Consider the following 23,239-nt stretch of genomic DNA (forward strand, 5'->3'; position numbering starts at 1 on the left):
TGATGTATGAGAATAGTATATATATATAGGGTTTCCTCCTGTGTAGAGACTTGGGCTGTTTCTCAATATACGTTCTTAAGAGATCTTGCGTCCTTGTGTTCTCTTACTACATCATCAACAACCGTTGAGTTCAATTCCAATTTTTAAGAACGCAAGTACAGAGGACACATGAAAGTACCCGGATGTGTTCTTGATAGAGGATGCATTAAAAGCAGAGTTGAGAGAATCTAACCGTTAGAAATCCCAGAAGACACTGCGGGCAGTCGTCGTACGGAAACCTATAAGCTTTAAACTTCTCGTTCTCACTTAAGAGATCCCCACAGCAAACTCGCAAATACATGACAGCTCGTGAAAGTTAACATTTGTTTGTTTCTTTTTAATTTTAATAATGTGATAAAGACCTGAAGAAAGCCAACAGTATTTTTATTGGCATGATAAAAAATATCTTAACATTGACAATGGATTGGTAAAATTAAACACACATATTTGTTTTCACAAATACACGAGGGAAAATGTCTATAATAATATGAAATAAATGTTTTAATAGGTTATGACACTCTTCTGTGATGTTATGTTGTATTTTTGTGCATTGGCTGCTTATAATATGCTGGGACAGTCAGTTGAGCAACAAAATTACAGCACATCTCAATTCTCACAAATATGCGTTCTGTGTCCTCGCGTCCTTCAGAGTTTGTTCTTTCAAGGTCGCCTGGCAAGATGAGATCTCTGGTCTCTCCATGAGAATGCAAGTCCGTTCTTTGCTTTCTTGGAATTGAGAAACAGCCTTTGACTCCAGTGTGGTGTGGGGTGTCTTATTAAAATCTAGACTATTAGTTATAAAAAGTATAGCTAAAATACATATTTCCCTAACTACACCAGAAGTATGCTCTTAAAAAAACTATTAGCAAAGACTGTTTGAATGACATGAGTAATTCCAGATTTAAAAACTTCTGCTTTGTTCTAAATGTTCAAAGTATTTTTTTTTTATTCAGACACCATGGGTTCTTATACAGGTCCATTTGGTTCATGCATGCACATAGCGTCAATGCCCGTTTTGAAAAAGAATACAAAGAGCACATCCAAAAATTGAAAAAGCAAAATAGAATTTGATGACATTTTTATAAACAACAAATGCAACATACCAAGAAAAAAAGTATTCAGTACATCCGAGAAGTCTATAGAATGCTTCTAACCCTATAAAAGTACAACACATGAAGACTAAAAAAAAGTGTTAATTACCATTTAAATATGAGCATTCTGACAATGCTGACATACATTATATATCTTCATTATTGACACACTCTTTTAATGAACAGGTTTGGCATTTCTCCGGGTATTCCAGTGTCTTAAAGTGCCCCTATTATGCTATTTTAAAGTTTCCTTATGTTGTTTTGGAGTCTCATTCAACAGGTTTACAAGCATCAAAGTTTCATTTTCTCATAATATACACTTGCACATCAACACATTTTCAATGATTCTCAAATGACTCGTAAGATGAATCAATCTCTCTAAATCCATCCTTTTCGCGAGCTACTCTGCTCGGATGTAACAGCTCAGTCTGTTGTGATTGGTTTATCGCGTACAGCGCGCATCGAAAACAAAAACGCCCATTGCCATAACGTCAGCTCTACTTGTCCTGAAGCTTCTTACCATAGACAGTAAAAGAAATGGACCCCATTGGATTCAACGGAGAAAAGTGAAGTCAATTAGAAGCACTCACTTCCTGATGGCTGACCGTACTGCGCAGACTCAAACTGATCTTGACGACGTAGATGTGACATGAGCAACCTGTCTGTCTTCTAGTAGCTGTGCCAAGAGAAATCTGAATCATTCCCTTCTGAAACTTGCAGAGACGGAGAGTGTGAGTAGGAGGTGTCCATGAGCTAGGAGCAGGAGAAACTTTTACTAAGTATTCTGATTAATTATTTTGTCATTTTGCCTCCACGCCCCCCCCCGATTGCCCACAAGCTTCTCCTCCTGACCATACGGTAATTTCTCTACTGTGCGACAGTCGCGTGGTTATGACGCAATCGTTAGCCTATTTTTACAAAAACTGCTTCTACGGGGCCATAATGTAAGATACAAGGTAATGGAGCCTTTTATACATTTTCGTGTTTCTTTAGAAATAAATAATGGACGAATGGAGTCTTTAAACGCCTCAGATGTAAAGTTATTCACAGTCAAAGTGACGCCAAAATGATGGTCTGCTAATCAATGTGATGGTCTGCTAATCAATGGCGGCCCCCGGGCAAGCTTCAGTTTTTTCTGAAAGATTACCCCTCGCTTCTTACACCGTAAATTAAACACAGTTAAGAATAATGACGTCGATTTTACCATATTAATCCGACCGTGAGTGCAATGATGTAACATTGAAAGAATTCGCGTTGACGCACAATTACACATGCATAGGGGGCATGTAAAACACGAGGGAGGGGTTCTAGCAGACTAATCACAGCACTTGTGTCCGCGTGGAACTGACACGTTGTTACATTTTTGCAGAGGTCACGTCAGGGTACGCGTGCTACACAGCCTACGACATAGCTATGACATGAGTTTGACGCAGAATAATAAATTGGACTTTATTCCTCACCATCAACAAACCAATTATTTTACTCTTATTTATTTACAGAGTATGTTTCTAATTTATTGCGGTGAACATGTAGAAACTGTATCAATAACAGTGCATACATTTGCCGAGCTCTACGTTGGTAAAACAAATCTTGCTCCATGCTTAATCTTTCCTCAAAGTAGTGAGAACGACAGACAATCTGCATTGATAGAGTTTTAGGTAATAGTGGCCCACAACTGATTAGCTCAAGTATTTCAGTAAGACAGTAATGATGTGAGTTAACCAGTTAGCAGGAGATCTACACAATATAAAACTCAAAACTAAGTATTTATTGCACGCACAATAAGTGGGCGGGCAATATTCTTATGTTTCGTCTTTATATCACAACGAAACGGCTTAGAGTCGACTCTTACTTTTGAAAGACAACTTTATATACGGTGCACTTTCAGATTTAAAACATTGCAGGATGTTTTCATTCACTTAGAGCTATGTTACACATGAAAGGTCATTTTCAAAAATCCATAATAGGGGCACTTAAATATCAGAATCTTAATACCATACTATTCAATGATTTTCTACAGAATGCTGTGCTTCCAACTTTGTTGTTTCAACTTTTCCAGACGTACAGTGCTGGCTTGCATGAAGACCGTAATGCCTTTGTGGTAAATCAGAACAGAAAGACATCTTCCAGCACCAGTCCCTTACCTCTGATGCTCATACATTTAATTTCAAAAGCATGACAAAAAAACATTAATCTCTGCTTTTGGTGCTGTATCAGCCTCCACACTCTTTTGGGAGGAAACACTGTTGAAGAGACTTGCTCCAGAAACAAGAGCATCAAGGAGGTCAGCCAATGACATTAAACACAAGGGTTCTAAATCAATTTCAGAGGTGTTCGGGGTTAGGTCTGAGATTTGTGCATGTCATTCACATTCATCAACACCTGAATCAGTAGACCAACGCTTTGTGCAGAGTCACTGCCCTGCTGGAATAGAAAAGAGGCCTCGCTACTGAAACAAAACTGAAAGCACACAATACTCTACTATAGAATATCACTTTATAGTTGAGGATTAAGATTTGTCTACACTGATGTTACTGGAATAGCCAAACCTGTAAATAAGAACAGGGTGTCCATATACTTTTGACCATTTTGTACATCTCTAAATCTGAGAACATTCAGTAGACTCATTCATTATTTCCGATGACATAACATTATCAGCATTTTTATCAGGCTTTTCAGCATCAGCATCTTCCTGTTGATTTTCGGAATCAACTACATTGATCTCTGGAGCTTTTGTGCCATCATTCTCAGAGTCTCCTTTATGATGATTCTCAAGATGGCTATGTAAAGCAGAGAGGAATGTGAAGCGGCTTGGACAGAGAGGGCAACTGAGCAATACCTTGCAGGGACTTCGCTTGTGGAAATACACATGCCGCTTATAAACACTAAGTAGCCCAAAGACTCTACAACATTCTTTGCATTTGTACTTCATCCTTGGTGTGTAAGTTCTCGTATATCGAGAACCAAACAACCGGTCATCTGCCTTGGACTCGGGCTGATTTTCTTCTTCAAGATCCTCTTGTTCACTATCACTTTTTGTTTGTGTTAAAGCTTTTGCAGGTTCCTGTTCACCGCTTTTAACCTCATGTTCTGTCTTTGACTCCCCAGGAGCCTTAGGTTGAAGCGCTGAACTGTGGTACATGGCCACATGCCTTGTGACATCACATCTTTGTGGAAAGTGTCTTCCACAATAAACACAGGCATGCAGAGTACCCTTATGGTACCGCATATGACGAGAGAGACTGCTTGAGTGCACAAACACACGATGGCAAAGTTTACAGGAGAATATTTTACCACTAAAATTGGCTCTGCTCATTCCTCTATGTCTTCCTCTCAAGCTTGGTCTTAGTGGCTGCTTTTGCTGTTTTGCAACCATTTGTTGCATTACACCATGGTACTGTGGTTTCGTTTTAGCTGGTAAATCGGAGTCCTTTACCTCAACCTCATCTGGATGCTGTGTTTTATGATGTTCTCTTAAATCTGAAATTTGGTTGAAATGTTCTCCACACAGGCCACAACGACATGGCTCATTAACTGAATCACTGCCATTTTTCTTACTTTCTTCTTCCCCAAGTGATTCTTGTTTTTGCATTGCTTCAGTGGTTGGCTTGTTGACACGAGAATGACCGTTTAGGTGGCTTTGCAAGTCAGATAACCAAAAGAAACGTAAGCCACAGATTTTGCACGGATAAGACCTGTCCATGCTATTTTCTTGATCTTCCTCTGATCTACTAGTCTTGGAACCAATAGATCCATGCCACTGTTTTTGGTGTGACAGTAAGGTCTCTTGTCTTAAGAATCGCTTTCCACAGTGTCCACAGCTGTAGAAGCGTTCATGAGCATGGTTTTGAAGATGGCTCTGCAAACTCTCCCTGTCATTAAACACCTTGCAGCACAGGGTGCATTTGAGCCCCTGCTCAAGAGCACGGTACTGCTGATGCAGTTGTAAGCTTTTGGGGGTTTTGAACACTTGTCCACATCTTTCACATTTAAACTGAGCATACTGCTTCTCTGGCATCTTGGATGAAGTCAAGGCTTCTTGATTAGGCGGTTGGCACCATAATGACTTGGTTGAAGGTTTTCCAAACAAGAAAGTGAAGTTAGATAACACAGATCGATCAACCACAGTAAGCATTCCGTTTTCATGGAGAGCAACCTCAATGGATGCGTTGATACAACTACCATTACTTATGCTTAAACCATCAGAGGAAAATAAGCCATTAAGTCCATGAATGGCCATGTGTTCAACTAGTTTAGGGTACTGACTAAACCCTTCGCCACACTCTGTGCAGATGAAGGCATCTCCTCCACCAAAGTCCATTGAGTACGCCATCCTGACAAAGCCAAATGTAGATTCTTTTGACTAATAAATTTCAATGGTTTAGGAAACTGGGAACATGATTATGCGAGATGTTTAAAAAATATAACTTGGACTATTGGAAATATATTCCAGGAAATAAAATTAGTTAAACATCCAATCAAAAAACAAACAAACAAAAAAAAACCTCACAGCATCTCTAAAATGGCAACTCTGCCAACTTCATTAAAACAGAAAATTGCATAAAGGATTAAAAATCAATCCTTAAAAGTCTTTGTTTGTCATATCAATCATCAAAATTCTGTAGGAAAATGTGGTCTTTGAGCATAATGCAATGATGTAAACCTCATTAGATATGGCCTGCCTTGTTTCAGGTGCTGGTGAGCAATTCAGATATTGCCATCTGGAAAAAAAGAAAAGAGAGGAAAAGTAAGACAAGTAGTTGCAAGTGATGTTTCTTTAAAGGAACACTCCGACTTTTTGGGACTTTAGCTTATTCACAGTACCCCCCAGAGTTAGATAAGTCCATACATACCTTTTTCATTTCTGTGCGTTCTGTAAGTGTTCTTTGACGCACCCACCGCTAGCCTAGCTTAGCACAAAGACGTAAATGGATAAGATGTAAATGGATAAGGTAGCATACTAATCCCAATAAGTGACAAAATAATGCAAACATTTTCCTATTTACATGTTGTGATCTATATAGTCACAGCGTGTACAAATAACAAGGCTATATGAGACAGAGACCATTTTTAATCGTATAAATACTGGGAACTATATTCTCACTAGGCGTAGGAGCACAGCTACTTGGGCGGAGTGATTAGCACAGCACACGAGACACCCTGTGGTGAGGAGCAGAGAGTTCGCTCAGAGTTGGAGTAATAGAGTCAGCAATTACTAGATAGTAAATTTATAGTTTACAATCATGGGTGTTCGCTGTATCTTGTCTTACAGCTTCCAAAGTTTGTAACTCCTCGTCTGTGTATTCTGGCTCAAAACTATATGATTCTGGATCTTGGTTTGATACCCAGTAAAATTCCTCTGACAATTCCTCAAAGTCAGCCATGATCACGACTCACGTTCGCTACTAGCTAGTTAGTCATGTTTGTTTTGTTTACGGAACCATCAACAGGGTGTCTCGTGTGCTGTGCTAATCACTCCGCCCAAGTAGCCACTCCGCCCAAGTAGCTGTGCTCCTACGCCTAGTGAGAATATAGTTCCCAGTATTTATACGATTAAAAATGGTCTCTGTCTCATACAGCCTTGTTATTTGTACACGCTGTGACTATACAGATCACAACATGTAAATAGGAAAATGTTTGCATTATTTTGTCACTTATTGGGATTAGTATGCTACCTTATCCATTTACATCCAGTCTTTGTGCTAAGCTAGGCTAGCGGTGGGTGCGTCAAATAACATATACAGAACCCACAGAAATGAAAAAGGTATGTATGGACTTATCTAACTCTGGGGGGTACTGTGAATAAGCTAAAGTCCCAAAAAAGTCGGAGTGTTCCTTTAAGAAATTGAAATAGTGAAAATGTAAAAAAATAAATAATAATAAACTTTTAAATAATCCATTGAGGCTTAATCAACACCTACATGACCTAAATGAGCCATATGTACAACCATTGTGGTATTTGTGTTAGGGATTGGTATATAAATAGATTTCCCAAATTGTTGTGAATCTAGACTCTCAATTAAGATTACTTTTAGTACATTTCAGTTATAATATTCATTTTACTTACGAAAGAAACTCTCTCTCAGACAATACTGTAAATTATGCAGATAAACTTTTAACTTGGCACATTACAAAATGTTAATTTTATAAATTAATAACAGGGCCCAAAGTGTTCCATTGCCATTTATATAACAAATAATATATGTTAGCACTAACAATCAAAAACCAAGGCTCTTTAAACACTTCATGTATTCCCCTGAAAAAGTAAAACTGTTTCTTTCAAAATAGTGAAAGCAACAGAATTTCTACAAGAAAAGAGAGCAGGAGAAGCAAGTTCAACAATTATTTTAGCAATACAAATATGAAACAGAAGTGTCGTTTTAACTAAAGTCATTTGTTTATCTGGTTGAATTTGATCATTAAAGTTAAGCAGCAAAAACAGTGGTAAATAAAGAGAGATTAAATTTGTATTGTTTAAAGGAACACTCCACCGTTTTTTCATATTAAACAATGTTATTCCCTTAATTAAGACGAGTTGATACCTCTCTCATCTCAGTGCATGCACTCAATCGCTCTGGCTCGCGGCGACACTTTGATAGCACTTAGCTTAGCCCACTTCATTCATTAGGATCCAAACAGAGATGAAGCTAGAAGCGACCAAACACCTCCACGTTTTCTCTATTTAAATACAGTTACACGAGTAGTTACACGACCAAGTATGGTGACACAAAATAAAACGTGGCGATTTTCTAAGCAGGTAAAAAGGATAACTATAATGTATGGTGGAATAGCACTTTGGAGCAATTTGACTCGGCGCAGTAATATCAACACTCCTGAAAAATCCTCTCCCCCTCTCCCTCTCACTTCTGTCATTAGAACCAACGTGACTTTTTACTGCGCCGAGTCGAAGTGCTCCCAGTGCTATTCCGCTATACATTATAGTAGGGCTGTACGATTTGGGGAAAATGTCATATTGCGATAATTGAGGTCAATATTGCGATATAATAAACAAATGGTTTCATGAGTCAACTTGCTTGGTTCAAGGAAATTAAATGTACACACAGATTAGTGATAATCTGCGTAAAGAAAAAAGTTCTTTAGTCAAGAGCAGTGAGTGTTTTTCTCTGTTGCCTTTGTTCTTTGATTAACTTTAGCGACAGATATAATTAGTGGCTACTGTGTACTGTCCCTTTAAGACCAGCCGCTTCTGTCAGAGACGCGGATCTCACACACGCCTCATTCTCTCACGAGTCACAACTCTTCACGTTCATCATAAAACTACTCTTTATGTTATGAAGATACTCGATAAAAACACATTTTGGCATAATTGTGTGTGTTACTGTTCGTTCAAGCTCGAAAGAGAACTGTATTCTGGCATGCTGTTTTGTGCGCACGCACAATATTAGTGCGAGTCTTTCCGTGTGTCACAGTCAGGACATTCACAGGCAGCGCGTTCATTTTGGCATACATGTGTGTTGTTCGTTCTACCGCGAAACAGAACTTGATACTGGCGCACGTCTATCTCTGGGTCGTGTGTGTGTGTCAGGAGGACATTCACAGGCAGAGCATTCTTTTTTTTGTCTTATTGCGCATGAATGGTTTAAAAGCATTTGCATGAATAAGAGCGGGATCATGTTACATTAGCCAAAGGATGCCAAAAATGAACAGATGCTGCGTTAATTGTGTTAACAGTGCTAATTTGTTTATTTAATATAAAATCGCGTAGGCTTGGCATCGCGATACGATTAATCGTGCAGCACTACATTATAGTTATCCTTTTTACCTGCTTAGAGAAGCGCCACGTGTTATTTTGTGTCACCATACTTCACATATTTTGTGAAGAGGGTGACTTCTCAGACAGTCAAGATCCAGAACCATTACCATACCTCTATGAACCAGAGTTTTCAGAAGATGAGCTGCGTGCTTTGGAAATAGAATGACAGGAGGAGGAGGAGGTGGTTGTGATCGCTTAACAGCCTGAGGACGTGAGGATGAGAGCCAACACGAACTGGTGGTGTGAATGTGGTGGAATATGCCAATCTATGCTGACTGAAATAGTGTCTGTGCTGTGGCGAGTGGGACAAGGTACTGCCATTGATGACCAGGCTCAACGCGTCAGATCAAGGTGAGCGTGCACGCAGTTGTGTCACAGCTACCGAGGATTTCACGGCAATGACCGTCAGTCCAGCCGCTGAAAACACCCGGTCTGAGGGGACTGAATTGCTGGGATGCACAGGTACCTCCGCGCTGAACTAAGTCGTTTTTTAAATCAAAATGGTCCCACGCCACACTTCGCCGTGACCTCTTCATGATTCTTCTTTTGAAATTAAAACGGAAACTCGCAGGTAACTGAGTATTGCGTCAAATATTGCCCCTGAGTGGTAAAATGTTTAATTGCTGCCACATAGTGAAATTCATTTCATTGCTTCAAGACTCACACTTCGCAACGTAACTTGCATTAGTTTAATTGATAATAAATTAATGTGATCGACGAAATTCTTAATGATCAATTATCGATCGTTGATTAATCATGCCCATCCCTAGTTTGTATTGTCTTAGGAGTGTAACGATACACGTATTCGTATTGAACCGTTCGGTACGAGGCTTTCGGTTCAGTATGCATTACAAACCGAACGATTAGTTGGACCATTTTTCCTGCAGGTGTGACCAAAATTGCCGTTGCCCAAACGTAATGAAAGCGGAACGAAACTGCGCTACTCATTTTGTGCTTCACGGACCGTTTATCAGTTTGGACCAATGCCAGAGCAGCGTGTGCCAATCTTGATCAAGCACCACTGTTACTTCACAGCGCTAAGAGATCCAGTAAAGAATGCATTTGAATTCGCCACTGAAGTAATAACATTGCTGCGAGATCTAGTGAGAAGAAATAAAATTTCTCCGTTGTTAACGGATCAAACAGCGCTGACGTGGAAACCAGGAGAAACATTGTGCCATTAATGAACCAGTTGTAGGCTTTAAGTCCACAGATCAGCAACATTCACTAGGGCTGTGCCGGTAAACTTGGCAACCGCACCACCGCGGTTGCAAAGTAGCACTGGCGGTGGTACGGCAAAACACATTTTTTGTATGTGAATGCTGTTTTACATGAATATTATGACACTAATGAAGCACAAAGCTTTGTTTACAAAATAAATAATAGGTTAGCAATTAAATGTTACATCGCAGCCATGGAAACATTTGGATTGATTGAAAGAGTTGTATAGCCCATAAATGTAAGCTTTGTCAGCTTTGTATTCTGGTTTGCGATCTGGTCACCCGATTATCAGCAAATTTAACAATATTCCATTTGTTATTCCAATGGACATGGAATCTCTTGTTTCTTTTGCCAAATCTTCACTCACGTCTCACCCATTTTCGAAGGGGATTATAAACATTACTTCCTTGGTTCACGTTTAATTAAGTCTATTATATTCGTATTCTTTACTGCCGTAAAGTAGAAAAATGCTGTAGGACAGATGGTCTTCCTTTTACATCAAATTCTTTTTAAAGGGGTGGTATAATGCACCTTTTTACAATATGTAAAATAAGTCTCTGTTGTCCCCAGTGTGTGTAAGTGAACTTTTAGCTCAAAATGCATGTTAAAATTATCGTTTCGTGTGTCCCTTTAAATGCAAATAAGCTGCTGCTCCCAGCACAAAGGGCGGTGCTTCAAGAGCTTGTGTGTTAGCAGCTCCGATTACCTCAAACAGACAAGCACTAAAATGTCAGAAACTGCCTTTTATGTTTAAACTGGAGTCTGACAATGATGGAGAGGCTGACATGTAGAATGCAATTGGACATTTCTCAATAGTTAGTTGAATTTATGTTACAAAATGGATGTTTAAGCCTCGTTTATTAGGCTATTATATTTTTATTTCAAAACAACCCCCCAACCATCACGGGTAGTTGGTCTATTACAGGGGTTTTCAAACTTTTTTTGTGTGTGGACCACTATTTGTAATCAAGAATTTTCGCGGACCACCTCATAATACACATAATAAAATATGTCTACACAGAGTCCTACCTGAATTAATCTGCACCTCTAAATAGGCTTACTAGCTCTAAAACTATCATTGGTCATCACATCAGTACAACAGACTTGTTAAAAGAAAGTTTACTGCACACAACGGCTGCCACATATTTAATTTATTTATTTACTCAAGCGCCCGAGGGCATAATCAGGTTCATTTGAACAACAGGCTTATTTCCATAGCAATGGAGTATGAAATCTATACAGTAATAAGAACACTGGAATATAGTCAACATTTCAAAACCTTTGGTGATTTTAGGGGATTATTAATCTTCAGAATTTTACAACTCCTCAAAAAGTACCTAGGCTTGAGTTTGTCCACTAAACAGCACATCCGCAAAACATTTCAGAAACGCGAGATCAAGAAACTAACTGGAAATTAAAATAATAACAGGCCTTATTCATTCCATTTATAAACATTTCGTTTCATATAAACTGCCTATGCCTAACTGTGCGTTCACACCGGACGCGAGCGCGTCAAATTCAAAAAGGGATCATATGTCAAAATCGCGCCTGCCGCGTCTAGTGATACTTGACCACTTTGTATCAATTCCCGCGTCAAAACAAAAGTTTGAAGCGAAATTTCGTCCGGTGTGAACGCACCATTAAAGGATATGCGTGTGATGTGATAATGAGATAATATTTGCCTCTGCCCTTTTCCAGTGTTGCCAGATTGGAACGGTGATTTCCAGCCCAAAAGCTCACCAAAACCCGCCCACTACAAGAAAAAACCGCCCAAAATTTTACTGCCAAAATAATATGATATAATTTCATTACCATGTCATTCAAGGTTGATAAGCACAATTTGTATCTCCTTAAAACAAATAACAATGATAAAAAAATAAATAAATAAAAAAAAAAAATCCAGGAAAACAGATCAAAACGGCAATAATTAAGGAGAATTAGCCAATATGACTAAAATGTCCAGATGGACACTGTCAAAACGGCAATCAAGAAATGAACCGATGACTTTAACCCTAGGAAAGTACACAATGCAGAACATAACGCAGAATTTAGCAGTCAAAACTGATTCATCGTTGATTCAAACCTTTTTCAGCAGGTGTCAGGGGCGAGTATAGTGCAGTCTGGACGGTGTAAAGTTGACGATGTCTGGTACAGTTAGGCTAGTGTGCACATGACCATGGACATAACTGTGCTCTCCTCTCAGAGTTATAGTCACCATCGATATCTCCCACCACGTGTACATTTTTAGAGTTGCTCACTATCTCACTCTTTACTGTGTACATACAACTTAGTAGAGGCATTAGCCATCACTTGAATATACAGCTACAACTTATCGCGCTCAATCGCATCTGCCTGCTGATCGCTGATTGGCTAAAAGTGCGTGCTCGTCGGTGATGTCAACACCAATGCCAGCTGACTCTGCATGGGCGTGTGTGTACAGTAATGTCATGATGACTGATTTTATGGACTACATGCACACTTTATTTTAGTTTTTTAACCAATTAGACTTTAAAATGTAGATGTTTGAAAACCGCCGAACTGATCCCAAACCAGCCCAAATTTTGTCCACCCGCCCAAACCCTTTTTTACCCGCACAATCAAATTCAAAACCGCCCAATTGGGCGGGAACCCGCCCAATCTGGCAACACTGCCCTTTTCTCTTCAGAGAACCTGTTGCTATCCACCGAACCAATGTTGTGGTTCTAACGGCACAAACTTGAATGTCACGGCCGAACACCACTAGGCTTTTTTAGTAATCACACAATAACTTGACAATTTAATTAAAATGTTACATCAATATAGGCCTACATATTCTTTTTACTTTTTTGTATGTGAATTTCCTGGTAAAATGAAGGTAAAAAAAATATTATTTTATATTTCATTTTGCCTTTCCACGGACCACCTGCAGTACCCTCACGGACCACTAGTGGTCCGCGGACCACAGTTTGGGAATCGCTGGTCTATTACCACCGCGGTGGTAAAAAACTGCCACCATCACAGCCCTAACATTCACCATATATATAACGTAGTAATCCTAACTACAACCATGGAAGTTTGGCAGCAATAGTAAAAATATGTCACATATCTTTTTCCAGCACTTCAAAACTCTAATATTATCATATTTAAATGTTATTTTTAATGTGATGACCAAAACATTATTTATTCATCCTTCAAAGAATTTTTTATTTTTTTTTTAGGTGAACTAAGTAACTTTTTTACCTTAACCGAACAGCTTTGGAGTCATTGTAATGGTTATATTACTGATTTCGGGTTGAATGGTGGTCGTCTCGCACCCCCCTGGTGCCTGTGAGCCGCAAAACCACCCTTGCAACTTTGGGCCGGCGGGCCGTCGGCCTCAGTGTTAGGAAGTATCGTGTGATATCAGGTCTCGCGAGGTAACGAATTGCTTTACGGCACTGCACGCGTACACGCCCCCATCCATCCAGTATCCGGCTAGCTATAAGAACAAGGTAACGCTAGATATTGAGTTCTTCAAGTTTTCGTAATGGCTGAACATGTAAAAAAGAAGCAGAAAGCTAGAAAATCTTTGTCAGAGGACCAAAGAAAGGGGAAACGGGACACTGACCGAGCGTGAAGTCAGACTAGAGGTAATATTGGACCGGCTTTTTCAGAATGGAGAGAAACTGAAAGAAACCGAAGCCGGCAAAACCGATGCTGACCTGCCCTTCTTGCTGTTGCACTTGTATCTTTAGAATAAACTGTGTTTAATGTTTGTATTTCTTGTAATTGTGACCTCAGGATGTTTGCTATTGTCTGTTTAGGTTTTTATTATGGTCGCTGTCTGTTACGGGCTTACTAGTACGCTAGATACTGCAACTTAGATGTTAGCATTTTCATTAGTAAACAAACGTGTTTGTTTTCTGTAGTGTTTTCTCCGTTCCTCTATCAGGTTTTATTTGTGTTACTGAGATCGCCTATAAATCGATATGAAATTCTTCAAATTATGCTTTAGTTTAGCTTGCCGTCTGCCTCAGAATTAATAACGTTATGTTGCATGTTCACAGATCTATGTTAGGATGCTAGCTAGCAATACAACTTATGAAATTTCAAACCAAACGTTTTGAACGAATAAATTATAGCCTTATACCATAGTACACGTATTCTTGCAAAATAAATAAACAAACTAGGCTACGTGTTTGACTTTGTTTGGTCAATCGTTATGATGGACAACTCGGATCACCGTCAAAATGGTAGAAGAATGTGTAACATTTATTTTGATAATGCATAACCTAAGTAGCTATAGCTATAGTCTAAACTAAAAATAAATAAATAGCGGAGATATTTCTTATAGTATTGTTTTTGCCATAATGTTACTGACGTTTGGCAACACTGTAAAAATATACACTATCTCCACTATACAAATATACACTATCTCAACATTTATATGATTCTTGTGAGAATCATACATAGCCTACTTCAGTTGACATGGCTCCGTTTGTTCGCCGGCTTCTCTGAATACAAATGCACATGGCCTGAGCGAGATGGGAGGGGGGATAGTTGACAACGAGTTTACGACAGTTTTCTCAAAAATATATATACTCCGAAACTGTAGGGGGGGCTCGAGAGAGAAACCTGCGAGAAAACAGCCAGTCTTACTGAGCGCTGCTTTAAATCAAGGAACTTTCTCTGGCATTTCTTTCTTTGTGCTGTACCAAACTGTGACACCACTGTGTCGTATCGAACCAAACCGTGAATTTTGTGAACCATTACACCCCTACTTATTACAAATGTTGATCTACTGTACCTCAAAGTTTGCCTTGATTGTTCTTCGTTTACACTTTTACACTGCACACATTTTGTAACATTTTATTTAAGTTCAAGAGTTTCTTTAACACTTACTTTTTTATCTTAATATAAGACCAATATATTTTTGTTTACATTTTATTTTTGTTTTTGACTGCTAAAACTAATATAATTTGTTGTTTACCTTAATGTAGACAAAAAAACAGTGGTTTAAATTCAAACTTTTCTTTAAAAAAAAGAAAAAAAAGTGGTTATAAAAAAAATGTTGTTAATTATCAATACCGAACGATATGAAACCTTATATATTGTGATACATTTTTTTAGCTATATCGCACAGCTCTATGTGAGATACATTTTATCTCCAATATTCTTGTCACAATTCTGCACTACACTTACATAAATCAAATGGGGAAACTCTCCTTAGACACATCCTTTGAAATGTTTTGTTTTTATAAAATTAAAACTAGGACTGTCACAAGATTGAGAAAGTAATTTAATGACTTAATTTAAGATAAGGACAAAATGGAGAAAACTAATTTGAACTAGCAGTACAATATATGCAAAGGCATTTCAATGGTGCTATTTACAAGTCTCACAAAAAACATCCTAGGCTATATTCCTCAAAATTAATCAAAACGCAAAGGGGGAAATATAAATGCTGAAATATAAAATAACTTTAGGATAATCGTTTTGCTCTTGGTGTGAATGGATCATTTGTCTGCAATTCCGTTATCTTTTTCGCATCACAATGGCTGTGAAAGGGCCTTAAAGGCCCTGTTCACACCTGAAAGAAGCATTTTCGTCAATCCAATCCCAAGTGGACACCACTTATACAGGTGTAAATGGGGTCTAAAAATGATTTGAGCTTGTTCAATTTATACTACTTCCAGAGGTATTCAAAAACTAATTTGACCGAATTGCTTTCGTATAGACGCTCATGTTGTAGAATGCTTTCGAACAACCACAAAAGACTGCTTCTCCACCTACTAACTTAATGCAAAAACATTATGGGAAGCACGCTAGCCAGACGGATTTGAACTTTGTCAGCTGAAGATTTAAGTTTGGTTTGAAGACGAAAAACGTACCAAACACAATGTTCTCTCACCATTCCTGATTTCTAACATGCACTTCAAGGCATATCAGAGCAAAAACAAAAGTTGATGCTCTCCATATGTTTTTCCGTCGACTCCTTTCACATTCATATATAAATTGTGCAAGCTTACTTCGTCCATTAGATCAAAAGATCAAAGAAATCCCATACATTTACTCACCCATAAACCCTCCCCTCAAAGAAATCAGGACAGAAGTGGTTAAAAGTGGACAAAAGAGACAGATTAAAACACTAGGTGTAAACAGGAATGTGTCTTCCTCGCCTACTTGATACGATCGTACAAAACACATCTTAATACCAGGTTTAAACAAAGAAGACTATCAGGGATCATGCTATAAAGTTAGGCTGCTCTGAGTCAATGGACCGATTAACACAATGGCTTACTCCAGGGTTTTTGCAGTGAGCAGAATTCAGAAGTTTCTGAACAATCATATTAACGAAAAAACTGTTTTCCTTACACCGTTTAAGAGACTAAGAGAAATCAGTTTAACAAACCATGGGCCATATTCACACAGGCTAAAAGTTGCTCATAATTTTAGGTCCCATACATTTTTAATCTAAAAGTAATTCACAAAGCATTTTAACGGAAAAAGCAGGGTATCTGCATTTATTTAAATATAGAGTTAGTTTGTGGAGTAAATATAAAGGCTATAATCTGTGTGCGTAGACAACTTTTTTTTTTAAATGGCGGGTGCTGGTGTTTCGCATGTGTTCAGTCAATCAGTGTACACTACACTCAAAAAAATGCTGGGTTGTTTCTGTAAACACATTGTTGGGTTGATTGTGCTGGGTCAAAATATTGGGTTGTTTGGGGTACTGTAAACACATTATTGGGTTGCTCATGCTGGGTCAAATGAGTTGTAAGGGGGTTATTTACAAATAAACAGTTGGTTGGGTTATTTTGACCCAGCAACTGGTTTATTCTTTGCGGAACTTTCTGGATCTTCACTTCAGACTCGAGGAGCACGCCACACGGGAGCAGGCAGTGTTTTATGGTAAGTTAATAATGTTTACCTATATTTTTAAAAAGTTGTGGTAACTGCAAGCTAATTTCACTGTTCAACATACAGTCTTTGATATGGAAGTAAGAGGGGTAACGTATTTATTCTGTTAAACCTAAATAGCCACAGCTAAGTTAGCCGGTTAGATTTGTTGACAAAATTCCGCATCGTTAAATCCTTAATTGTAAACCAGCTAGGCCTATGTCAGCAGCCTTTTTAAAATATGCAGTTTAAATTGTAAATTCATCACGTAATTATCGCATTCATTGTGGACGTTGTGTATTTAAAAGTGAGGAAAGCGTTTTGAATGAAATCCATACAAGCGCGGTATAATTTTAGTCCCTCACAGGGCTTGCACGTAAAATTGCGGGAAAAGACAGAAATGAGACGCAGTCTCGAGGCTATATCTACTAGGCCTAGCTAGTGAGTTGTGTGTGGAAAGTGTGCTGGTAGATTGTAGAAATACTCGTCAGAAGAAGCGACTGGGGTAAGTTCCAGCATTTTCCTCCTGCGTGTGTCTTCTGTAATGTCTGTCGGGATCGTTCAGAAAAAAATGAACTGAGGAATAACATCACGATACGCGCCGTCACATTGTGATCTGGTTAGTATAGTGTAAGGAATTTCAGCCTGGTTTGTCAATGGACAGGCGCCAGTTTTGAGAAGAAAATTATTAAGAATGATCGTCAATATTTAAAACTTAAAAAATGTAGACTTACATGATAACCTGCCATGCATGTCATCTTTCATTTTATTGTGTAACATTATCTAAGCGTGACGATCATCAGCTCTGCCAGTCAGGAGATTAACGAGCAGCTTTGTTGGTTTTAATGTTAAAGAAAGACACTATCAACATTAGGCTACAGTAATATTTTTACTTTTATTGCCTAAATGTTGAAAATATTAGTCCAAAGTACTCTTTTATTACTATAATTCAGTTTGCAAATAATGAATTTAAATAGACATTTTGTTTGTTTGCCACATTTAGTCATATTTGGTAATGTTTGCAATAACATTTTTTTGATACTTCCACAAAAAAAAGCTTAACTTGCATGTTAGTTATATTGCAACACTCTAAGTGATTGTGTGTAATCAACAGGTGGGGACCAATGTGGTTGAATATTCACAAAATGAGATGACTGGAGCATTGCTGCATATTCTGTGCCTCAAGGATGAGACAAGGGGGACGTGTCAGACCTTTGCCATTGTTCCAGGCCACGCCATCGAGACCGAGTCTTTGCTGAAGGCTGTTCATCTTTGTTTCAAAGCTTTTTTTGTTTTTGATGTTAAATACACTCCCGCCTGGGAGTTTCTCCAGCATGCCATATATCAAATTAATGGAAAGAGTCCTCCTCTGTACAATTTGAGGACAACAGTTGTTTCAGGCCCACGTGATATTTAGTCGCATTTTAAATGTTTGTTGCTGTTCTTAATAAATTAACACATCTTAATAAATGAATTCGTAATCGTATAAGTTCAAATGAGTTGCTTAATGACTTTTAAAGGTGCATTGTGTAATATTTACGAGGATCTGTTGACAGAAATGCAATATCATATAGGCCTACATAACTATGTTTTCAGTGGTGTATAAAGACCTTACTTAATGAACGTTATGTTTTTATTACCTTAGAAGTATACATTGTATAATTGTAATAATTGTATACAAAAAATTATTAAAGATATGTATTAAAAATGTAAAAAATTAAAAATTAAACGAGATTTAAATCAAATTTACAGTGGTCTCTCTGGTTTATTGTATTACAGAGACAATAATTATTTTATATTCGTAATATAACAAATATTTGTTACTAATTCTATTAAGGCAATGAGACACGAAATAACCCAGCATATAAGTAGGACTTAACCCAGCAAGAGGGTTAATTCCACCCACTGGTTGGGTCAAATGAATGACCCAGAAATATGGGTTAAATGGTAAAACCCAGCACTTGGGTCAAACCAACCCAGCGTGTGTTCTGTCCAATAGTGACCCAGCCGTGTGGTTAAGGTTGGGTTATTTTTTAACCCAGCAGTTTTTAGAGTGTACCGTCACTGATAGTTCCAATTGTGCTGGGTTAGACCCTACTCTGAAGTAGGAGCTAATTTAGTTCCCCCAAAGGAGTTCCTAGAACTAAAATTGCAATAGGTTTTTTTTCCATATCTCACAGCCCTAATGTACATGTGGAACAGGACTGTAAAATAAAGTGCAACTAACTTTTCTTGTACCATTTAAGATCAAACTAAATTTGATCAAACTTATTTTAAGACTTTAAGGACTCGCGGTGACCCTGTAGCTTCTAAACTCAACTTAGAAGCAGAGATTGACCGATAATCGGTTTTACCAATATTTCTCTCAATATTTAGCCTAAGCATTTCTCCATAATCGCCAGTTAAAAAAAGCATCTGATCACATTGACATGGATATGTTTGCACGAGCTCTGCAATACAGCACTCCAGTCAAGTCACGTCACATTTATTTAAATAGTACTTTATACAACAGATTGCTTAAAATCAACTTTACAGAATTAAATATGAAAAAAATTACAGAAATACAACTTCAGTTTCTACTATAAAGCAGTTCTCCAGTGCGTTCGTGTTTTTACTCGTGGACGTCTGACCTTAACGGAGTGAACTAGGAATGCACCGGTAGGATTTTTTTTGGGCCGATACGATAACGATTTTATCAAGCAATTATTGTCCGATTCCGATATTTGTCACTTGCTCTCTTTTTAAAAAAAAAATCCTATTATAAATTAGGTGAGTGGATGATTCAGCAGCAAAAGTTAATCTAGAAAAATCATGAGTGCACAATAAATTTATAGAATCGGAACATTTAGTGAAAAAAATTATTTAGTGGGGAACAAATAAAAGGTCAAATGTTCCACATCGATCTTTGTATTATAAAATACATTGATGAAAAACAAGTAAATACTATTTATATATACTATAAAATGAAAAGAATTTTCTTTTAAATGTATAGCGCAGCTTTTTAACATATGATAGCCTATCTTGTTCTGTCCTGTTAATAATCTTTTATTGCGCAAAAGTATTATAATATGAGACAAAGGCACTGATAGACCGGCACTTAGCACTTATGCACATCCCGTGTGCAGAATAATGCGCTTGAAGCAACATGGAGTCACAGCACGCAGCGCTTCGCACTGGAAAGTTCAAAGCACAAAGGGATGCTTAGTCAGAGTATTATATCTATGCAACAGTTTTATGGAGCCTTTTCTTTTAAGTTTTAAATTTCAGTTACGTTTTCAGTTTTTCGCGTGAAGAAAAATACATTGTGCTCTGCTCTCTACTCCAGCAATGTGATCTAACAGACACCCCGTAGAAAGATGACATGGTTTAGAAACAGCAATAAACTCTAGCAAGATAAAACTCTGAATTCTTGATGATACACAAGTTGCTGGGGTGTGACCTTGAAAGGGGCATGCCAATTTGTAACATTGCAGAAACACTATTCTATAATATAGATAATGCAATATATAGCCTAATTTTTATAGATTCAGCAAGCAGAAAGCAAGTCTGTAGTGAATGATGCAAAGTTAAATACTAAACTTTTAAGGTTTGCTTTATTTTATAAAAAGATGGTTGTAATACCATGCATAAATAAGAGATAGAAATTAATAACTTCCATTATTTTAAATTCAGATGTTATTTGGGTTTATGGGTTACAAAATAATTATTTTGTTTTGTTTAGGCTACTTCCTTGTTACATTTCTGATTTGAATGTGTGATGAATGAGTTTTCAACCAGGTGTTTCTTCAAATAAAAATAGTTTTATAAAATGTACACAAGTACATAGTACTCAATTCAACTTTTACTTACTGCAATCCTGATGTTTTAAAAGCGATCACTCCCTCTTTTTTTACAGCCAGGGCGAACACCAAAAACAACAGTACTTCTAAAGAAAAAAAGACAAAACACAAAAATGGTATTAAAGCTGGTATCTAACACAACTTTGTACAGGTTTATGATAGAACACAGAACAAGGGTCTGGCAATTTACCTTACTATTTAGAAAACATTTAAAAAAAAGTGACTTCTTACATGATGACTTAAAGAATTTCATGCACAGACGAGAAACAAAACATAGCAGTACAGCTATAACCTCACAAAGAGCTAAAAAACAATGATAGTTACACAATACAGACACAGATGCTGAAAATTACATTAACCTTACATTCATTTAGCAGGCTCTTTTATTCAAAGCAACTTCATAACCATGTTTACCATGGTACATTTAAATTAAAACAAATATTACCAATGAGAGAGTGAGAGAAAATATTCACAAGATGGTTTCTGTAAATACTCGTGGCAAGTGAATCTACTGACCTCGGCTGTCCTACAAAAGTAATATATATATATATATATATATATATATATATATATATATATATATATATATATATATATATATATATATTATCTAGAACACAGAAAAAGAAAAGAAAAAGGAAAGAAAAAAAACCCACACACTTCAAAGTCTTTAACATTGTATTTTTTTCCTAATTTGAGCATAGTTGAGCTAAACCATTCCGTCACAGCCGGAGAGATCAGACTCAACTTCGGTCATCACTAAATGTTGACCAAACGTGTAGTTACTTAGTTTCGACTTTATATTTTGCAGGTAATTACATTATTTGAGCAGCAACAAGTTATTTCTGATGTATTTTATGATCATTTCATTTAAGGAAGGCATTGTGGGCTCCAAATGAGTCAAGCGACCAGCAGCCAGCTTATCGATCTCAAAATGAAAACATGTTAACTTAACGTTCATTTTCTCTTAATAAAAGTGATTTGGCGGTAAATGTACAAATCTATAAGAACAGAGAGATTATGGGAACATTTACGTCTCAAACCAAATAAAAACAGCAACGGTTTACAGACGCAACACCGTCACATTACAAGCCTAAACAACACGCTACGTTAGCAAAGTTGATTTAATTGAAGGTATATGCTACCTAAGTAAAACCAAAACTGATATTTATGCGTAATTTAGAAAAACAATTCCATGCTTTCATAACACAGTATCTACAAATGAAAAAAAAACACGTGTTTCCGCGAATTACCTCGTCGAGTAATAGATGTCACTCTGAAGACGTTCAAACGCGAGTAGCAACTTTCCGTTTCCTTTTTGTTTTGTGCGAAGTGAGCTCCTTTGTGAATTCAATGTTTATCGTACATTTGTTTCGTTTTTTGAGCAGTCCACAAGATTATTTGTTTGTATATCCCAAAGAGATCTAAATCCTCGAGAAAGAGGCAACAGAAGCGGGTGGGAAAGAATAAACGAAAGCTTCCTTTAAGCCTTCTTCTTCGCGTGAGGTTGGCTTCGCTGCATTACCGCCCCCTACAGGACTGGAGCATAGAGCGACTGGGGGCACTTTATGGGAAATCTATAAATCATTGTTGTTGCATATTGGGTGCAAGCATGTAATAAGCCTATTTAAATCATGTTATCTAAACCATTTTTTTCAGATAACTCGGCTCTGCATTATGTACTGTATAGCATATATGTTTGTCTGTCCTGGAGCACTTTAGGATGATTTTGTAACATGAGGCTAACTAGAATGCACAGCTTTTATTTTCTGTGAAAGCTCAAATCTTTATCTTGCATGTGCTGTCCAGTGTAGGAGGGTAGTTGTCATGAAATAGGCTACTTTGGGAAACTGATATGCGATGCAGTGTGACATTTGCAGTAAATAATTTTTGATATACAATTATGCAGCTTTATGACTTTGTGAGACTAAATGACATATATGTGCTTAACTCGTTTTCAATACAACAGAATCATTTGAAATGAAGACAGAAGAACCATGCATTCTTCTAAACTAAAAAACCAAACCAAAACAAAAAAACACTGCCAAATGTATTACTGGACATGTACAGTAGTACAGAACAGCTTTTAGCGGTGAGATAGTCTAATATTCTATCTTGATCAAAGTGTAATTCATGATGATCTTGAGGGTCTGTTTAGGCCCAGGGTCATCAATGTTAAAAGCAAAATGTCCCTGCCAGATCTCTGTGTATGTATATGTAGTTTAGCAAAATGAGTGCTTCCCTGAAACTTCAGATTTGAATCAAATGATAAAGAAGACATGAATGCATTTTTATATTATGTACCGCCTTAAATTCTGGAAACGTAATCCTGAGGGATAATTTAGTTTTGGGCATACAAAAAGAACAAGTCATGTACAGGTGGAGAGAACAAAGAATATACTACCATTAAAGCAAGT

General features: G+C 37.5%; 1 protein-coding gene across 2 annotated transcripts; it reads right to left on the reverse strand.

Annotated features, from left to right (window-relative positions):
- Nucleotides 1–248: 248 nt before the first annotated feature.
- On the reverse strand, nt 249–22,363 carry LOC308704919 (uncharacterized protein). 2 transcript variants are annotated; one of them, XM_081389604.1, is made up of 4 exons: nt 22,076–22,325; nt 20,833–20,908; nt 5,984–6,040; nt 249–5,851 (listed from the first exon to the last, which is right to left on the reverse strand). In XM_081389604.1, exon 4 carries the CDS (start codon nt 5,461–5,463, stop codon nt 3,730–3,732), a length of 1,734 nt encoding a protein of 577 aa, XP_081245730.1. In that variant the 5' UTR covers nt 5,464–5,851; nt 5,984–6,040; nt 20,833–20,908; nt 22,076–22,325; the 3' UTR covers nt 249–3,729. The 2 variants fall into 2 exon arrangements, with proteins under 2 accessions (XP_081245730.1, XP_081245729.1); XM_081389603.1 differs by lacking the exon at nt 5,984–6,040 and having other exon boundaries at nt 22,076–22,363.
- Between the last annotated feature and the right edge of the window lie 876 nt (nt 22,364–23,239).

Source organism: Scardinius erythrophthalmus (genome assembly GCF_964197995.2).
Source record: "Scardinius erythrophthalmus genome assembly, chromosome: 16".
Lineage (NCBI taxonomy): Eukaryota > Metazoa > Chordata > Actinopteri > Cypriniformes > Leuciscidae > Scardinius > Scardinius erythrophthalmus.